General features: G+C 34.4%; 1 protein-coding gene across 1 annotated transcript in view; it reads left to right on the forward strand.

The window, feature by feature from the left end:
• The window catches only part of IBTK (inhibitor of Bruton tyrosine kinase), an 87,730-nt gene that overhangs the window by 62,948 nt on the left and 6,862 nt on the right, over window positions 1-17,920 (forward strand). The window contains exons 19-23 of the mRNA XM_049772182.1: window positions 5,263-5,323; window positions 7,289-7,407; window positions 10,076-10,188; window positions 14,683-14,831; window positions 16,019-16,182. Of these exons, the coding sequence (XP_049628139.1) occupies window positions 5,263-5,323; window positions 7,289-7,407; window positions 10,076-10,188; window positions 14,683-14,831; window positions 16,019-16,182 (606 nt within the window). The remainder of the gene's footprint in view (window positions 1-5,262; window positions 5,324-7,288; window positions 7,408-10,075; window positions 10,189-14,682; window positions 14,832-16,018; window positions 16,183-17,920) is intronic.

The raw sequence follows: 17,920 nt of genomic DNA on the forward strand, positions 1-17,920 counted from the left end.
TAGCGGATAGCTTGAAAATTAGCAGGTCTTGTTGATAATCTAAATTATAAATATGGAAAGTTTTCAGTTGGCATTAATGGATACAAAAGTTTTCAATATTAAAAGGATACATAAAAATTAGCTAAATATTCATGCTTTATCTTGTAAGCTAGTATTTCATATTATGTTGACATTACAAGGGTATAGCAAATTTGAAAAAATGCTAATATTCTTTGGAAATCTAGAAAATTTATTATTAGAAAAATCTCGTAAATTTTATTAAATTGTTCAATATTTTGGTAGTGGAATATTATATGAAGTATATAACTAAATTTTAAATATAAAATTAAATATAAATATAATTTATATTTATATAAATTTATAAATTTATATAAATATAAAATTAAAATTTTATTTTATCAAGTTTAGTTTTGTGGATTTGGAAATTTACTATTGTGATAGTAGAATAGCTTTTCTTTTTAAAGCTTGTTTATCTTAGTTTTAAAATTTTAGCAGTGACAATTCTTTTCAAATTCTTTTTAAATACTATTTAAAATAGTTTTATAAACATAATTATAATGACATATAAACATTATACATTTAGAATGGCAACATTCTAAAAGTACTTCGTAAGTAGTTAATTTTTTAGAGAAACTCCTTGAAATAGATTTATGCCCATGTGACAAATGAGAAAAATCAGCAAACTTTTTTTTGCAAGAATCAAGAAAGTCTTGATCTAGGTACTTTATTATAAGTGATAGCAGGTTGTTTATTATTATTATTATTATTATTGAAACCTTATGATTTATAAAGTCCTTCCTAGTTGGATTTCAGACACACACGAATCAGGGTCAATCCCACCAACAGTGACCAATTACCTCCAACAATGTTCCCCAAGTACATCCTATATCACCTCCACACCACCTAGACTGCCAGTAGAACATGCCTATTTTAAGATTAGATTGTTAAAGGTTGGGTCTCTTGATTCTGTAATCTCTTGATTCTATGCCTTTGTCTTGGGTATTTAATTCTGTTCTTTTTTAACACTGTCAGTGCACGTGAGACCTCTTGGCCCCTTGCTCCCATCCTTTCATGTTAGTGTTTCTCCTCTTCCACTTTCTTTCTTCTCCTCAACTAAACTCTGGTGCCAAGGGTGTTATAGACAATTCCCAATTGCATCATTGCGTTTCTTCATACAGTTATTTTGAATACCACATATGTTTTTATCCTTCTTCAGTCTTACTTCATTTAACATATCTTCCAGTTCCATCCATGCAAATTGTATGATTTCATCATTCCTTACAGCTATGTAGTATTCCAATTGTATATATGTACCACATCTTCATGATCCATTCGTCTGTTGTTGGATATCTAGGTTGATTTCAAGTCTTGACTATTGTACTGAGTGCTGCAGTGATTAACAGTGTGCATACATCCTTTTGGTGAATATTTTTCTGTACTGGGGATAGATAATTAAAGGAAGGATTGCTGGGTTGTATGTCAGCTCAATTCTGAGTTTACTGAGAACTCTCCATGCTGTTTTCCATGGAGGTTGGAGTGGCAGCATTCCTACCAGCAGTGGATGAGAGATACTTTCTCACCACATCACAGCCAACAGAGATTGTTCCCATTATTTTTGATATGTGCCATCCTCACTGGTGTAACTTATTTCATTGTTGTCTTGATTTGGATTTCCCTAATGATAAGTGATGATGAGCATTTTTTCATGTGTCTGTTGGCCATCTGTTGGTCTTCCTCAGAGAAAGGCCTGTTCATTACCTCTCTCCATTTTTGGATGGGTTTTTAGATTTTAGTGAAATTAACCATTGTGAGTACTTTTTATATCATAGGTATGAAATCGTTATCTGATGTGTTGAATAAAAAATTTTCCCATTCAGTTAATTGTCTTCAAATTTTAGTTTATGTTTATTTTGCCATACAGAATTTGAGATCTAAGCCTTAGAGTGTTCTGCCTATGTTTTCCTCAATGCATTTTATATATTCAGTTCTTATTTCAAGGGCTTTAACCCACTTTGAATTGATTTATGTAAAGTGTGAGAGACGTATTGATCTTTACTTTCTTACACCTGGTTAATCAGTTATTCCAACATCATTTGTCGAAGAGACTGCATTCCATTTCAAGTTCTTGGCTGGTTTGTCACTGTTCTATTCTGACCCATTGGTCTGAAAGTCTGTCTTTGTTCCAATACCATGCTGTTTTGATCACTATGGCTTTGAAGTAGAGCTTCAAATTAGGTAATGGAGTACTGCCCAGTTTCTTGTTTTTCAATATCTTTTTAGCTATCCTACATCTTTTATGGTTCCACACAACCTTTATAATTCTTGTTCTAAGTCCTTGAAGAACATTGTCTGAATTTGAATAGGGATTGCATTGAATCTATATAATAGTTTGGGTAAGATGGTCATTTTGATGATATTGATTATTTCAGTCTTCCATTTCCTTTGGTCTTCAATTTCTAAAAGTCTTTTTGAAGTTTTCATGGTATAGGTTTCTCACTTGTTAGGTTGATTCCTAGATACTTAATAGTTTTAGACACTATTTTAAATGGAATAGACTCTGCTCTCTTTCTACTCTGAGTTGTTATTTGTATAACGGAATGCAGCTGTCTTTTGTGTGTTGACTTTGTAGCGGCCTCTTTGCAGTATTAGTTTATTGTTTCTAGGAGCTTTCTTGTGGACTCTTTAGAGTCTTCAATGTATATTATCAATTCATTTCAAATAAAGAGAGAGTATGACTTCCTCCTGTAATTTTGATTCCTTGACTTCCTTCTGTTGTCTGATTGCTATTGCTAGGACTTCTAATACTATGTTGAATAAAAGTGGAGACAGTGGACATTTTTGCCTAGTGTGTGGTCTTGGTGGAAATATCTTGAGGAAGGCTCCTTCTACACCTATTTTGCTGAGAGTTTTCATCACGAATGGGTGTTGGATTTTTTCAAATGTTTCCTCTGCATCGTTTGAAATGATCATGTTTTTTATCCTTCCTTTTACTGATGTGGTGTATTATGTCGATTGATTTGCATATATTGAAACAAGCTTGCATCCCTGGGATGAAACTCACTTGGTCATGATGTAGAGCAGGGGTCTCAAGCTCACGGCCCAGAGGCTGCAAAAGGCCCTCTGTACAACATTTTGTGGCCCTGCCCTAGAGGAATCTTTTTTAGTTTTGTTTTGTTTTGTTTTAGTTGTTTGGGTCGCAACCCCCAATGTTCAAGGCTTACTACTGACTGCACTCAAGGATCACCCCTACTTTGCCTCCTGTGGCCCGCAGGTAAATTGAGTTTGAGACCCCTGATGTAGAGTCTGATAAGTTGTTAGACTCATCTTGCTAAGATTTTTACATCATTGTTCATCAGTGAGATTGATTTGTAGTTTTCATTCTTGGTAGTATCTTTGTCAGTTTTGGGAATGAGTGTGATGTTAGCTTTTAGCTTTATAGAAGGTATTAGAGAGGATTTCTGTCTCTTTGATAGTTTGAAAGAGTCTAAGGATCAATGGTAGTAACTCTTCTCTGAATGTTTGATAAAACCCGTAAACATGTGTGGTCCTGGATTTTTATTCTTGGGGCGATTCTTAATTACTGTTTCAATTTCTTTACTTATAATTGGCTGTTTATGTTTTCTAATTCCTCCTTCAGTTTTGGGAGATTTTATTTTTTCCAGAAGTCTGTCCGTATTTTCAAGTTTCTCTAGCTTAATGGAGTATAGATATTCATAATAAACCCTCAGAATTTCTTGATTTTTTTTTTGTTGTTCTGCTGTAATCTCTTGCATTTCATTTCTGATCTGACTTATTTGAGCATTTTCCCTTTTTCCCTTGTGAGTCATGCCAATGGTTTATTTATCTAGTTTATTCTTCAAGAAACCAGCTCCTAGTTTCATCAGTTATTTTTATTGTTTTCATTGTTCCTATATATTATTGATTTCTGTTCTGGCTTTTATTATTTCTTTATTTCTTTCTGGGTTTTGGTTCCTTTGCTGTTTGTTTTCCAAATATTTAAGTTCATCATTTGTGTTGTGTATTTTTTTCTTTTTCTCTTTCCTTATATAGGCCTGTGTAGTTATTAGTTCCCCCAAAATGCTGCTTTTTCTGTTTCCCATAGATTTTGGTCATTTGTTTTTCTTCATTATTAGTCTCAAGGAACCTTTCTATTTTTTCTCCATTTCTTGTTTGATCCAGCTGTTATTTAGCATCATGTTGCTTAATTTCAGTTGTTAGATTTTCTCCACATCTTCTTTTTACAATCAATCTTGATCTCTGTGATATTGTGATCTGATAGGGTGCTTGGGAATAATTTATACACTTGTAAAATTATGTAAGTTAGAGAAAGCTCTATGTGCACTTGGGAAGAAAGTGTATTCAGTTTTTTGAAGGATGAAAGGCCCTGTATAGATCGGTCCTATTGTTAATTATTGTGTTGTGACAAGTGATTTGGCTGATCTTTTAAATTAAGGATGGCATATTTACTATGGTCATTATCTTCACTTTAATAATATTACATAAGTAGACATGCCTAACTAGTTAAAATTAGGATTTATGAAGTTAATAATTCCTAAACAAATAGATATTTGCTCAAAGTATAAATTTCTAAGAAAATGAATGTACCACAATAGATGGAACATCACAAATTAACTTTAAAGTTATGAAAACTAGTTTAGTATATATTTGAATATCCAGGGGACAAAGAGATGATACACTGGGTAATGGTTCTTGCCCTCACACAGCTGACTTGGGTTTGATCCCCTGCACCTCCAGTGGTCCCCACAGCACAACCAGGAGTGATCCCTGAGGACAGAGCTAGTAGAGTAAGCCCTAAGCACAGCTGGGTGTAGTTCCCCAAATAGACATACTGAATATTCAGGTTATATTGTATTAAATTAGGGTAAATTTTGATTAAAATATCAGTACATTTTTTGGAACAAGAATTACTTGAAATCTACTTTGAATATAACTGATCTGATCATGAAGATACTACAGTTTAAAGAGGTGAATTGTTTAGGGTTTTTCAAAAATTTTATAGTAGTGATAATTGTATGAAGAATTAAAACTTAAGAGTTATTTGACTTTTTTTTATTTTATGCTATTTAATGTGTTTGCTATTTCTATGAAATATATTTTGCAAGCTTTTAAAAAGAGTATTTAGCAACGGGCATGTTAATGTTTAAAAAACTATTCTTAGGCAGCATGAACATTTTTGAAAATCTTGACAGATTTTAAGTTATCTGACTCATTTAGTATAGAATTTTGTGTTTCAAATTTTAGGTCTCTCGATGTTTTAAGTGATGAAGTTTTAAAGGATCTTTCTGTGTTTTACCGAAAAATGGTAAGGCTTATATTTTTTCAGTTAAGACAGGCTATGGTGTTCACAAACAATATATTAGGTCAGACTTATTTTTTTTTAGGGGGCCTGAGAGACAGTAGAAGAACTAAAGCACTTTCCATTATTAAGGCCAAACTGGATTCTATCCTTGTCATCCGATAGGATTCCCAGAGCCTGCTCTGAGGACAGCCAGGACTAAGTCTTGAGCACAGATGTGTGTAGCTCCAGAACAAACAAAAATACAATTTTTATGCCTGATAGATATAAGATGCTTGCCTTGTATTTAAATGACACTGTATATGGTCCTTTGAAAATAGAACTGGGAGTACAGGTCATACTTCTACACTGTCAGGTGTGACCCTAAAACGAAATGCTTTTAATAATTGTTATTTTATTTTGATATTTCCTCTTTTTCTTCCCATCCTTTCATTGTTATCACTGTTGATGCTGTAATGACGGGGGTGCCAGTTACGTCTTATTAGTGCTTATTAGTGTATCACTTGTAGTAGGCATTCAAGTTGTAATGCTCGTATGTATTTAAATATCAGGGGTCACTGTGGTTCTCTTTCTTATTGTGGTTCTTATTATTTTATAATCTTATTATTATTTCTTATTATGTATTCAGGTCGCAATATTTATCCAGGGTCACATACCCCTGGCTGCAGTATGATTGGAAATGGCCTGTGATACTATAGATCACAACAGATAACAAATCTGCCTGGTTAATATATCAGTTGTCAGAATCATACTTGACACTTATGGCTTCAGAAGTTGAACTCACTTAATACCCTATGCCTATAAGGCAGGTTACAGAGCCATCAAGCTTAGATTTCCTAAGATTTTTGTAGATCTCCTAATGAATTTTATACAACAAGATCTTTTAAAAATGAGGACATTTGGGTTGGTAAGATAGCGCAGAAGACTGGAGCACATACTTTGCTTTCTTGAAGCCTCAGGTTTGTCCCAGGCCACTAAAACTGCTAGGTTGGCCTAGCATTTTATCTCTAGGACCTGTCACTTAGCTGTCATACCACATTGCCAAGCCCCTGAATACCACTGAAGCAACCATCAACCTCAAAATATTTTTAATGAGGAACAGGCTTTTTTTTTTTTTTTTTTTTTTTTTTTTAATAGATAGAGTTAATAAAACTGAAACTGAAGCTAAAAGCTTGAGAGCTAGCTCAAAGGACGGAGTGCATGCTTTGCATCCCGGAGGCCTGGGCGTGATTTCTGAGTCCTTTGAATAATAATAATTCACTTTACAAAATGATGATAACTGCCATATCCCCAAGTACTGAACCAGAATTAGCCCTTGAGCACCACCTAGTGTGACTGTAAATAAACAACCCATTTCTAAAATTAATTTATAAATGGGTTGTAACCACTTGAATTATAAATCTATATTTGTAAAAGTTAATTTATAAATTAAATTCATTTATAAATAATTTTTTAAAACTTAAGTATTCATTATTTTGATATTAACCAAATATTTTGAGGACAAGTCTAGAAGCATGGAATCAGATGATCCCTAAGTAATGGATTAATGTGTGTTTTAATTTTATAATACATTTGAGCTTTTTAAAAGTTTTCTTTTTCTTTTTTTTTTTTTTTTTTTTTTTGGTTTTTCGGGCCACATCCATTTGATGCTCAGGGGTTACTGCTGCTAAGCGCTCAGAAATTGCCCCTGGCTTGTGGGGACCATATTGGATGCCGGGGGATCGAACTGTGGTCCGTTCTTGGCTAGCGCTTGCAAAGCAGACACCTTAACTCTAACACCACCTCACTGGCCCCTAAAAGTTTTCTTTTTATGAAATAAACTAGTGAATATAATAAAAATTTTCTCCTTTACAGTTTAGTCAAATTTTTTAGTTTTATAGCTAATACTACATATTAAAAGAAGTGGGAAATTATATGAATCTTATTAAACCATACAGATTTTTCTTAGAAAAGTAATATCTTTTTCTATAGATTCCAGCAATGGATAGAAGAATCATAACGCCTTATTCAGATGGACCAGATATTAACTATTTGGAAGAAGATGGAGATGTATTTTTCAAAGAAGAGATGAATATGGAACAAAATTATTTGTAAGCTCTATTTCTCCCTCTTGTCTTCTTTCTTTATATCCCACACATCTCAGTTCACTTACATGAATCTTGAGTACTATTGATACTTTTATTTTTTATTGATCTATTTTTGGGTTTTGAGGCCACACCTAGCAGTGCTCAAGGATAATTTCTTGCTGAGCACTCAGGAATTACTCCTGACAATCTTGGGGACCAGATGGGATGCCAGGGATGAAATCCTGGTTAGCACCATGTGAGGCAAGTGCCTTATTTGCTGTACTATCTCTGGGCCTTACTGTTGATACTTCTACATTGCCATTGACAGAAAAAAAATTGATAAACTTGACATAAGCACTATAGAGTAAATGCATAATTAATGTTTATAAGTACAGCACACTTTTTTTGTAAACAGAAAATACATAATTAAATATGAATATCAAAAGAAGGTAACTTAAGATTAAACTTGTTGGTTGGATAAATACATTTCTATCCTTAAATACTTCAAAGATTACAGTAAAGAAATAAAAGGCATTTTGTAATAGAACAGAAAAGATGTTTAGAGATATCAGCAGTTTTAAAAAAAGTTTGGAGAGTGAGGGCAGGATGGGGTGGGGAAAAAAAGTTGGAGAGTGATTGCTAAGCAGTAATGATTTATATGTATATGTCACTCCCAAGAGTACCCAAGGAGCCCAGAGGTCACTGCTGAAAATACTTGGCAGGCTGGGTTGTTCAGAGATAGGCAGTTGATCAGAGCAAAATTACATATTAAAAAAAAAGAACAGAAAAAAAAAGAGAAAGGAATTTAAAAATAAAATGTACAGCGACAAGTCTGAAAAATCATTGTATTTCCAATGAGGTCATTATGTCGTTGACAGAAGGTTTAATAAGCTCTTGTTCCTAGCTGATCATTTTTTATTTCATTTGTTTCTGAATATTAAATGACTTCAGCTACACATTGGCATCTAAATTGGTGTGTTCCTGTGGGGATGACAGTATTAAACAAAAGAAGTTGTGTGCCCATGGATGTGACCTCACAGTCCAGGAATTCAAAGCTATTATACTGTGACTTTTGTGTGGTAACTATTTTTAACTGCCAGGTCTCCCAGAAATATAAGAAGGGTGGGGAGGATACCCCCATTTTCCATAAAAGTCCTGGCAATATCAGCTCAAATACTGGCTACCTGGAGTTTGGTCAGATTGGTTTCTCTACAGAGAATCACAGAGGCTGGAGAACAGGGCCATTGGCAAAGTGGTGATTGTGGATAATGAATACAGCAGGTATGGCTTCTGCAGGGTGGGGGTTTGGCCTGCTGTCCCTCCCCGAGATTGCCAACTTTCAGCTACATGGCAGATATACCCATGATTTTTAAAGTCTTGGTTTATATCTCTTTTGAGAACAGAGTGAGTCTATGGAGCTGACCAAGAGTAGACATCCTTCATTATTTTTTTAAACCTTTCTAGATTCTAGTAGAATTTTATGACATAGATGTAAAACTTGTTACAGTAAAATTGATGATAAAATTAGCATTGGACTTATATTAATATTAATATTCACAGCTTACCTGTATAACTAGATGAGTTATGGTACGACCATAATATTTATATATAATAGTAGGTAAATAAAACAATCTTATTTTCATAAATGTTCTTTTTTTTATTAAAAATACTGAATTGTGGTATAGAGTATTCTTAAATTATTTGTGTGTGGGGGGTCACACTCAGTATTGCTCAGAGGTTACTCCAAACTCTGTGCTTAGAAATTGCCCCTGGCTGACTCAGGGGACCATATGGGTTGCCGGGAATCAAACCGAGGTCCTTTGGGGTTGGTCACATGCAAAGCAAAAGCCCTACTGCTGTGCTATCATTCTGGTCCCTATTCTCAAATTTTTTAAACATCAATTATTCTATTTTAAGTTTATAATTGTAATACCTCTTATTGCTTTTCAAATTAATTTCCTATTGTGCCATCACATTTCTGACTTTTACAGAAATATTAGGGTTAGAACAAGTAATAATAATTTGTCTTCAGCCATGTAGATGTGACCAGAACATATCCTGATATGTTTATACTTGATCAAAAGTTATATGTTAGGTTGGCTTGTTGTTTTAATATAAATTTAAAGAGTCCTACTGTTGGTAGGACTCTTTAAATTTATATTAAAACAACAAGCCAACCTAACATAACAGCCAGGCTGGCTCCTAAAGCCTCTAGGGTCTGGCAGCTCTGAAGATTGTAGGGTTATAGCAGAGAAATTCACAAAGCAGTCAGATGAAATTCCAGGAGTCAGCAGCTTTATTTCACTGTCCTATCCGAACCGCCATGTACATTTCTTCACATGGCTTCTATGCTAAGCCGTTTCCAAGCAGCCACCTCTCTACTCCTTCCTTCTCTGGCTCTCTTTGCCTCTGTCTCCCTTCAGCTGCTCTTCAGGCTTTGTTGATAATGACTTTCCTTTGCTGATTCTCTTTGTTGATCCTCTCCTGATTCTCTCTACTGATTCCCCTGCTCTTTCTAACTCTCCTTATCCCCTCTCTCCACAAGCAGATTCATCTTTCCGCCCATTCTAGGTGTAGGTGGTTCTGATTGTTCAGGTGGGATAAATATGAAGTTGGGGAGGTGATACCCACATTGGCTAAATTGCTGCTTTATCTCTAACTTAATATATTTTTATGCCTGTTTATTTTTCAGAGAAAGTGTGTTGAAGAAGGCAAAAACAAAAGCAAAAAAGAAGCCCCGGAAGCGATCAGATAGTTCAGGAGGTTATAATCTCTCAGACATTATTCAGAGCCCACCATCTACAGGTTAGTTGAAAGTGTTTCATATATCTTTTAATATCTATTAAATAGTATCCTGTATTATATGCATTAGCTGGGTCCATTGAAGCAGCAAATAGTAAAATTTGTGATAAGTACTCTGAAGCTTATTCTGGCAGCATGAAGATGTATTTAAACATCTTGAGAATATTGGGAATGTGTCTTAGAAGAAATTAAAAACTGTGTATCTTGAAGAATGAGGCAAAGGTAGCAAAGTAAAGGAGACAGTGTGTGTTTGTAATTAGCAAAGAACAATGTGTAAAGGAGACAGAGGGTGTGTGTGTGTGTGTGTGTGTGTGTGTGTACTTAGCAAAGAGCAATGTGTAAAGGAGACAGAGGGAGGGAGGGAGGGTGTGTGTGTGTGTTTGTACTTAGCAAAGAGCAATGTGTATTTTTTCAAGTAAAGGAGACAGAGGAGGGTGTATGTGTGTGTGTTTGTACTTAGCAAAGAGCAATGTGTGTGTGTGTGTACTTAGCAAAGAGCAATGTGTAAAGGAGACAGAGGGAGGGAGGATGTGTGTGTGTGTGTGTGTGTGTGTACTTAGCAAAGAGCAATGTGTTCCCAAAGCTCTAGACACAAATAGAAAGAACTGCACAATTCCTGTGTGTATACAGAGCCATGAATGTTTGTGCTGATTGGAAATAGAGAGCGAAGGGTCATATTTTAGAGGGCATGGTATGCGAAAATAGAGAGTTTGGACTTTATTATTGGGGCTATAGGTAGTTATTAATGATTTTTAAGGCATATATGACTAGAAATTATAAGCATTTCTTAAAACAACTGTTTTGCATTTATTTTATTTTTCTTCGCACTGTTGGGGATCAAATCTGGGACCTCAGAACCCTGCAAGGCAAATGCTATATTGCTTAATCATATCTCTGTGCATGGAAAGACCATTCTGTCCAGGTAGTCTAGTGCAGTTTTGGCTCAGATAATGTAGTTAAATATACAAAACATGACATAGTTACTGTTAAGGAGAGAGATCTCAGTTATTGAGAGATATATTGTAAGTGAGGTGCTGTTCTTGTACTCACAGCATTGCAAGTGAGGTGCTGTTATTATACTGAGTGATTATAGTTTTATATCTAGGCATAATGTGATTCTTACAAAATAAAGATTATATAGCTTTGCAAAACATCTTTTCCCACCTATTTTATTACATTGCTAGGAAATAAATCTAAAGCTTCACATATGTGTGAGATAATCACTTTGTTACTAAGCCACTGTACTGAAACCCTCGATTTCTTTTCTTTTCTTTTTTTAATTATATTTGGTTTTTGAGCCACACCTGGCGGCTCTTAGGGGTTACTTCTGGCTCTCTGAGCTCAGAAATCACTTCTGGCAGTTTCAGAGGGTCTATATGGATTGCTGAGAATCGAACGTGGGTTCCTCCCCGCTATGCTGCATACAAGGCCTTACCTCTGTGCTGTTACTCCACCCAAAACTCTTTATTTCTAATTTTGAAAATCTGTCTTAAGAGAAAAGAAAGATAACTGAGCACACATATTTCCAGTTCTTATCCAGAGTAACCGTTATTGTCATTGTGGTCCCTTGGGTATTACTTTCATACTATGGTTGGTTGGTTGATTTTTTTTAAATATCCCACAGATCATTCTATGTTTGTACTTTTCCCTCTGGCTCATTTCACTCTGTCAATTCATACTTAATCAAATTTCATGACTTCATTTTTCCTAACAATTGCCTCATATTCCATTGTGTCTTTATCTATTCCTCTGTTCTTGGGCACTTCGATTTCCAGATTCTGGCTATTCTGAATAGTGCTGAAAGAACATAGGAGTTTAGATGTTTTTTTCTATACTGTGCTTTTGGATTCTAGGATGTATCCCCAGGAGCAGTATTGCTGGGTCATATGTAAACTTAATTTCTACTTTTCTGAAGAATATTCGTATTATTTTTCCAAAGGCTGGACAGTCTACATTCCCACCAGCAATGAATAAGAGTTCCTTTCTCCCTGTGTCTGTGCTACCACTTGTTCTTCTTGTCCATTTTCACTTGCTGTCTGGATGTTTTCATCTTGAGCTCACTATTTAATCTTCAGTATCTGTTACTCTGTTAGTAAAGCCCTCCAATGAATTTTTCATTTCCACACAAGTTTCTCAGTTCTACATTTCTGTTTGTATTTTTCTCATTTCTGCTGACATATCCTCTTGCGTTTTATTGGCAGTACATCCCATTATTTCTTTTAGTTAGCTCATTGAAATCCTAAGCATTTTGACTTTGACCTCCATTTCAGAGAGGTTATAAAGGGATTGTAGAATTTCAATCTTAATCCACAAGATTTGCTATTTTGTACTTCTTTATCATGGTTTCTTTTGTTGTCTCAAGGTACTTCTTTCCATTGTCACTGTCAGTCTTCCCCACTTGCAGGGAGATCTCAGAGGAGGTTATCTGGATGCTAGATTATCCTATTCTTTGGGCTACTCCCCGATCAAGGCCTCTACTTGTAGGTGGGTTTTTGGGTGGACTGCTGTCTGTATTTTGGGGGTAGATCATGTAACTACGCCTATTGGCTATGTACTTTCCCTTGGTCTTCTACCCCTGAACCCCTGTTTACAAGCTTTCTGTTGCATGCTCTCTTCCTTTATCTCCAAATATTCTACATGGATACATTTAAATTTTTTACTACTTGGAAGTTTTTCCAAACATCATTTTGAATTTTCCTGAGAACATTGACACATCCACATATACCTCATTACCATCATTATACTTAAAATATTAAAATTAATTATATATATTATGTTCAGGTTTTCCTTATTTAATGTTTTCATAACTTTTTGTATTAATTTAAAAAAAGAAATTGAATATTCTATCAAGATTGATATTTCCATTATTTATTAATGCATTTTAGCCCTTTAGCAGTTTTGTCTTTTTTGTTATCCAGATTTCAGCCAAGCAGTATTATAGACTAAATCACATTATTGAGTCTCTTTTCTTTGTTGTTCTTTTGTTCTGATTTCGGGCTACACCCTATGGCGCTCTTGGTTCCCTCTGTCACTGAGCTTAGAAATTGCTTCTGGCAGGCTTGTGGGAACATAATGGGGATGCTGGGGATCGAAACTGGGTCAGACACATGCAAGGTAAACTCCCGACCTGCTGTGCCATTGCTCTGGTCCCCATTATTATAGAGTAAAGTCTTCTAATTATAAATTGAGCTACCTAAAATTGTAGTATGTTTCTTTAGATGAAAATGCAAAGTAAAATGAAAATAAAATCACTCTTGGAAGGTTCAGATGACCATATGATGCTGGGGATCGAACCCAGATCTATCTTGATCAGCTGCTTGCAAGACAAATCCCCTACTACTATTGCTCTGACTTTTGTAGTTAAAATTTGAATATTATTTCCAAACCTTTTGGGGTGATTTTCATTCACTAAAGAATCATATATCTTGTCAGGATTATTTGTTAATGAATATAAATAATTTTATTTTTAGTAAATTACACAGCTTTTATTTATAGATCATTTAATGTGTTATTTTCCTACTTGGTTTAGAATCTGCTAAACTTGAAATAATTACCTGAACTTAAGCAAACATAACTTTTTACTATTTATATTTGAAATTTTTCTGACCTGATAAAGAACCTGAACACTAGGTGTGGCAGAGAGACAGGTATTTTGCTTGCCCAAGATGTATATATTTAATAGTAACACTTTCTCTTTAAAATTATCTTTGAACAGGATATTTTGCAGGGTGAAAATAACCCTCAACTAGGCCAGAGTTGAGTTCAGTAGAAATTGTGCTAATGTATTAGTCTTAGAGCCAGACAGAGTACAGAGCTGTGTCCCACTCAGACTGGGGCCTGTCTCCTTATAAATGGGTACTGAGATTTCTATGTAGAGTGAGGAAAGAGAGACTAACATTCTGGAGCTCATTAATTTTGTCATCTTTATTTTTGTGGAAAAGTAAAAATTTCTGAATCATTTGTTTGACTATAATTTGTGTTAATTAAGCTACAGTAAGTGTGTACCAGCATCATCATGATTTCTAAAACATAGTCCCAAAACATGTTCCTTATGGCGTGCATGGTTGGCATGTAGTTGAAATGAATAAGCCGTATTTTTGTTTTGTTCTGGGGCCGCACCCAGGAGCGCTCAGGACTTTCTCGTGGCTCTGTGCTCAGAAATTGCTCCTGGCAGGCTGGGGGGGGGTGGGGGGTGGGGGGGATATGGAATGCCAGGAATTGAACCCAATGAACCCAAGTTCACCTTGGTCAACCACGTGCAAGGCCAACACCCTACTGCTGTGCTATCTCTCTGGCCTGAATAAACCATATTATATCCATGTCATAATTTCACTACAGCTGATTTTAAATTTTCATGTCATTCTCCAGTTTAATTAAAATTTGTTCACAACAAATGTAATAGAAATATTCTTAAATATAAATAAGAGCTTTCTGCCTTATTTTGTTCATTGAATATAATACATGTTTAATATTAATATATTTTTAATTATATTTCAGGATTATTAAAGTGTGAAAAGACCAACTCTGTGGAATCTCTTCCAGAACTATTAACTTCAGACTCTGAAGGAAGCTATGCGGGAATAGGCAGTCCTAGAGATTTACAGTCCCCTGATTTCACAACAGGATTTTATTTGGATAAGATTGAGGTATGTATTTTTATTATGTTTGTTTGTGTATTGTTTTATTATTTATGCTTATTATTTATTTATGTTTATTAATATTCTCTTTTCTGAACCTCAAAATTTAGGTTTATGTTCAGTTTAAGATTTTCATTTTCTTTGCTATTTAAACCATTTAGTATATAAAATATATAGTTAATATAGTAAATGGCAGTGTAGATTTTTTAATGTGCATGCTTCTAATTTTAAAGATTTTAATGAGATTTGGGTCATTTAGAATAGTTTTTAATCTTTCTGTATCTTTCTTTTTAAGCCCAGTTTTAAATTCTGCAATCTTTTCCCTTGTGTTAAATGGAGCAAAAATAACATGGGAAGGAGTTTCCCTGGTTGAGTATGATGGATAAGGGATGCAGAATCCCTAATGAATGTCATGTTTAGCCATCTCATAACATTTTACTCCATTATTGTTAATCTGTAGGAAAGGCAAATGCCTAATTTATGCTAGTCATTTTTTACTCACTAACGAAAACATGTTATAACTTTATGAATGTCAGGAGACAAGGGAAAATGTCTCCTTGATTTCTTGTCTGTAGCAAGGATTGGCTGGTTGGTTATTTGAATGTAGATTACACATTTGGGGTTAATTAAATGAACTAAGGTTGGTCTAGAAGATAATTGAAGTTTACAGGAAAGTTGAAAATGTACTATGAATGTCTGGCAATAAAAATGCCATTTGTCCTGCCAATGGACCTGCGATTTATTTAATACCTTGATATTGTAAGTAGCATTAGATTTAGGGTACCATTTGCAGTGTCCATGCTATTTGATTTTAAATTATTTCTAAGCACTGTTATAATTATATTTAAAGTGAATTATTTGACACTTGTACTGAACTTTTCTTTTGTTTAATATTAAAGACATAAATAATTTTAAGGTTTTTCCCTCATGTCATTTTATCAACTTTTGGAATTAACTTTCTTTTAATATGTCTTTATGTTAGGATTTATTACTCAAAGTTGTTTCCCCTGAAAGTTTTCGCCAAGCTCACAGTAATTTTTTATAGTCACTGATGCAGTTTAAACAATGGTTAAGACACAAAATTGTAGAACTAACTTTAAATTTTATCCTAATATATTACTTTGTGTAATCTTTCAATCTGTAATGTGTAGATATTGTGCTGTTTGTTATCATTTACTTTTTTTTCTTTCCTCCAGAGAAAAATTAAACCATGTGTTAATGACACACCTCCTTCATCCTCCAGGGAAGATTTAAAACCGTGGGAAAAATCACCAAGAATTAAAATATCTGCTCCACAACCAATTCCTAGTAATAGGATTGATACTGCAAGTTCTTCTAGTTGGGTTACTGGCTTATTTAGGTAGGATTTTTATTCTTTTTCTCTACTTTCAGTCAAATGACAAAATATTTGGAGGAAGAGGTAGGGTTGAGGTTTGGGTCACACTTGCCTGAGTTAGTACTTCCTTCCAGTTTTGTGTTCAGTGGTTACTCCTTGTTGTGCTTAAGACTCTGTATGAGTGCTAGAGATCAAATCTTCATGAGCCAAGTTAAGCAAGCACCCTTACTCATTGTACTCTCTCTCTTGCCTCCATCAAGTAAAAAAAATTTCAATGAAACACATTTAAAAAATAGAAATTTCTAATACATAAAGTTAAATGCATTCAAAATTTAAATGCATTTTTAAATGCAAAAATTAAATGTATTCAAATTACTAACTAAAATATTTAGCATTTTCTCCCAAGATGGTTATCAATGAGTATTAGTAAATACCCTAACTTGGGATGGGGAGTGAATGCAGGGGTAAGGCCTTGCATGAACTGGTTTAATCCCTGGCACCATGTACATACATATGTTCTGCTGAGCACAACCCTGAGTGATCTCTGAGCATCAGCCAGAAGTAAGCTCTAAGAATGGCCAACTGTGGCACCCCAAACCACTGAAACTCATGATGTCCTCCTATGTAGTGGCTTTAAGACCAGTTTTGCCATTCAAAGAAGACTATTTTGTCATTTGTAGACTCTATGTCTTTCTGAGGTATATTTCACAGAATGCAGTTACAGTTACATAGAGACTGTTAAGTTGCCTATATTTTGTTTCTTTTTATCTTTTAAAAAGAAATGTTATTAAAGCACCATGATTTACAAAGTTACACACAGTTGAGTTTTTAGATATCCAAAGGTTCCAGCACCATCCTACCACCAGTGTCAACTTCCTTTCACCACTGTTCCTGTTTCCCCATACCTTACCTCTCCCAAGCCTCCTATCTTGATAGGCCTTTGTAAGTTCAGTTATTAAAGTTTGGACCCTTAAGCAGAAAAAATTTTTTTTTACAATAGAAGAAGATAGTATTTTAAAAATACTCATTGGAAGTATAAGTAGATTTTTATTTTAATAAAAGAAAGGAAAACAACTTGTCTTAATATCAAAAAGTTAACATTTTGTTGTTATTTTTGTTTTTGAGCCACACCCAGCAGTTCTTAGAGCTTATTCCTGGCTCTAGGCTCAGGGATCATTTCTGTTGGGGCACAGGTTGAAGGCATATGGCATGGCAAGCTGGGGATTGAACCTAGGTAGGCATCATTCAAAGCAAGTGCCCTGCCCACTGTATTATAGCTCTGCCTCAAATAACATTTTAGCTACATTATAGATTTTTTTTTAGCTACATTATAGATTTTATTTATGTTAAAGATTGTTCATTTCAAAAAACTATAGAATTGTTCTCATGGTAAAACCTGGTAGGTATCTAGTATCATTATGTGATCTCCAATTTTTTACATTACGTGTTATTTATCAAAAGTAATAAGAATTTGTTTCAAAAGCAATGTAATATTTAACTCATTTATTTTAAAATACTATTTTTAAACATCACTTTGAGCTCTACTTGTTTAAGTGAATTATTTTTCCTTTTGCTTTTTTTCTTTAATGTTATATCACTTAATATTATAACCTTGGGCACATTTAGTTATTTGCATATGTGAAATTGACCACAGCTAATGAAGTAGACCTACATTATCCTCATTTTCGAACTCAAACAATTTCAGTAAATTCTGGATGTTGAACTTTATAAATAAAATATGTGCTAAAGCAAATGTTTTATC

This window comes from Suncus etruscus, chromosome 4 (genome assembly GCF_024139225.1).
Source record: "Suncus etruscus isolate mSunEtr1 chromosome 4, mSunEtr1.pri.cur, whole genome shotgun sequence".
Classification (NCBI taxonomy): Eukaryota; Metazoa; Chordata; class Mammalia; order Eulipotyphla; family Soricidae; genus Suncus; species Suncus etruscus.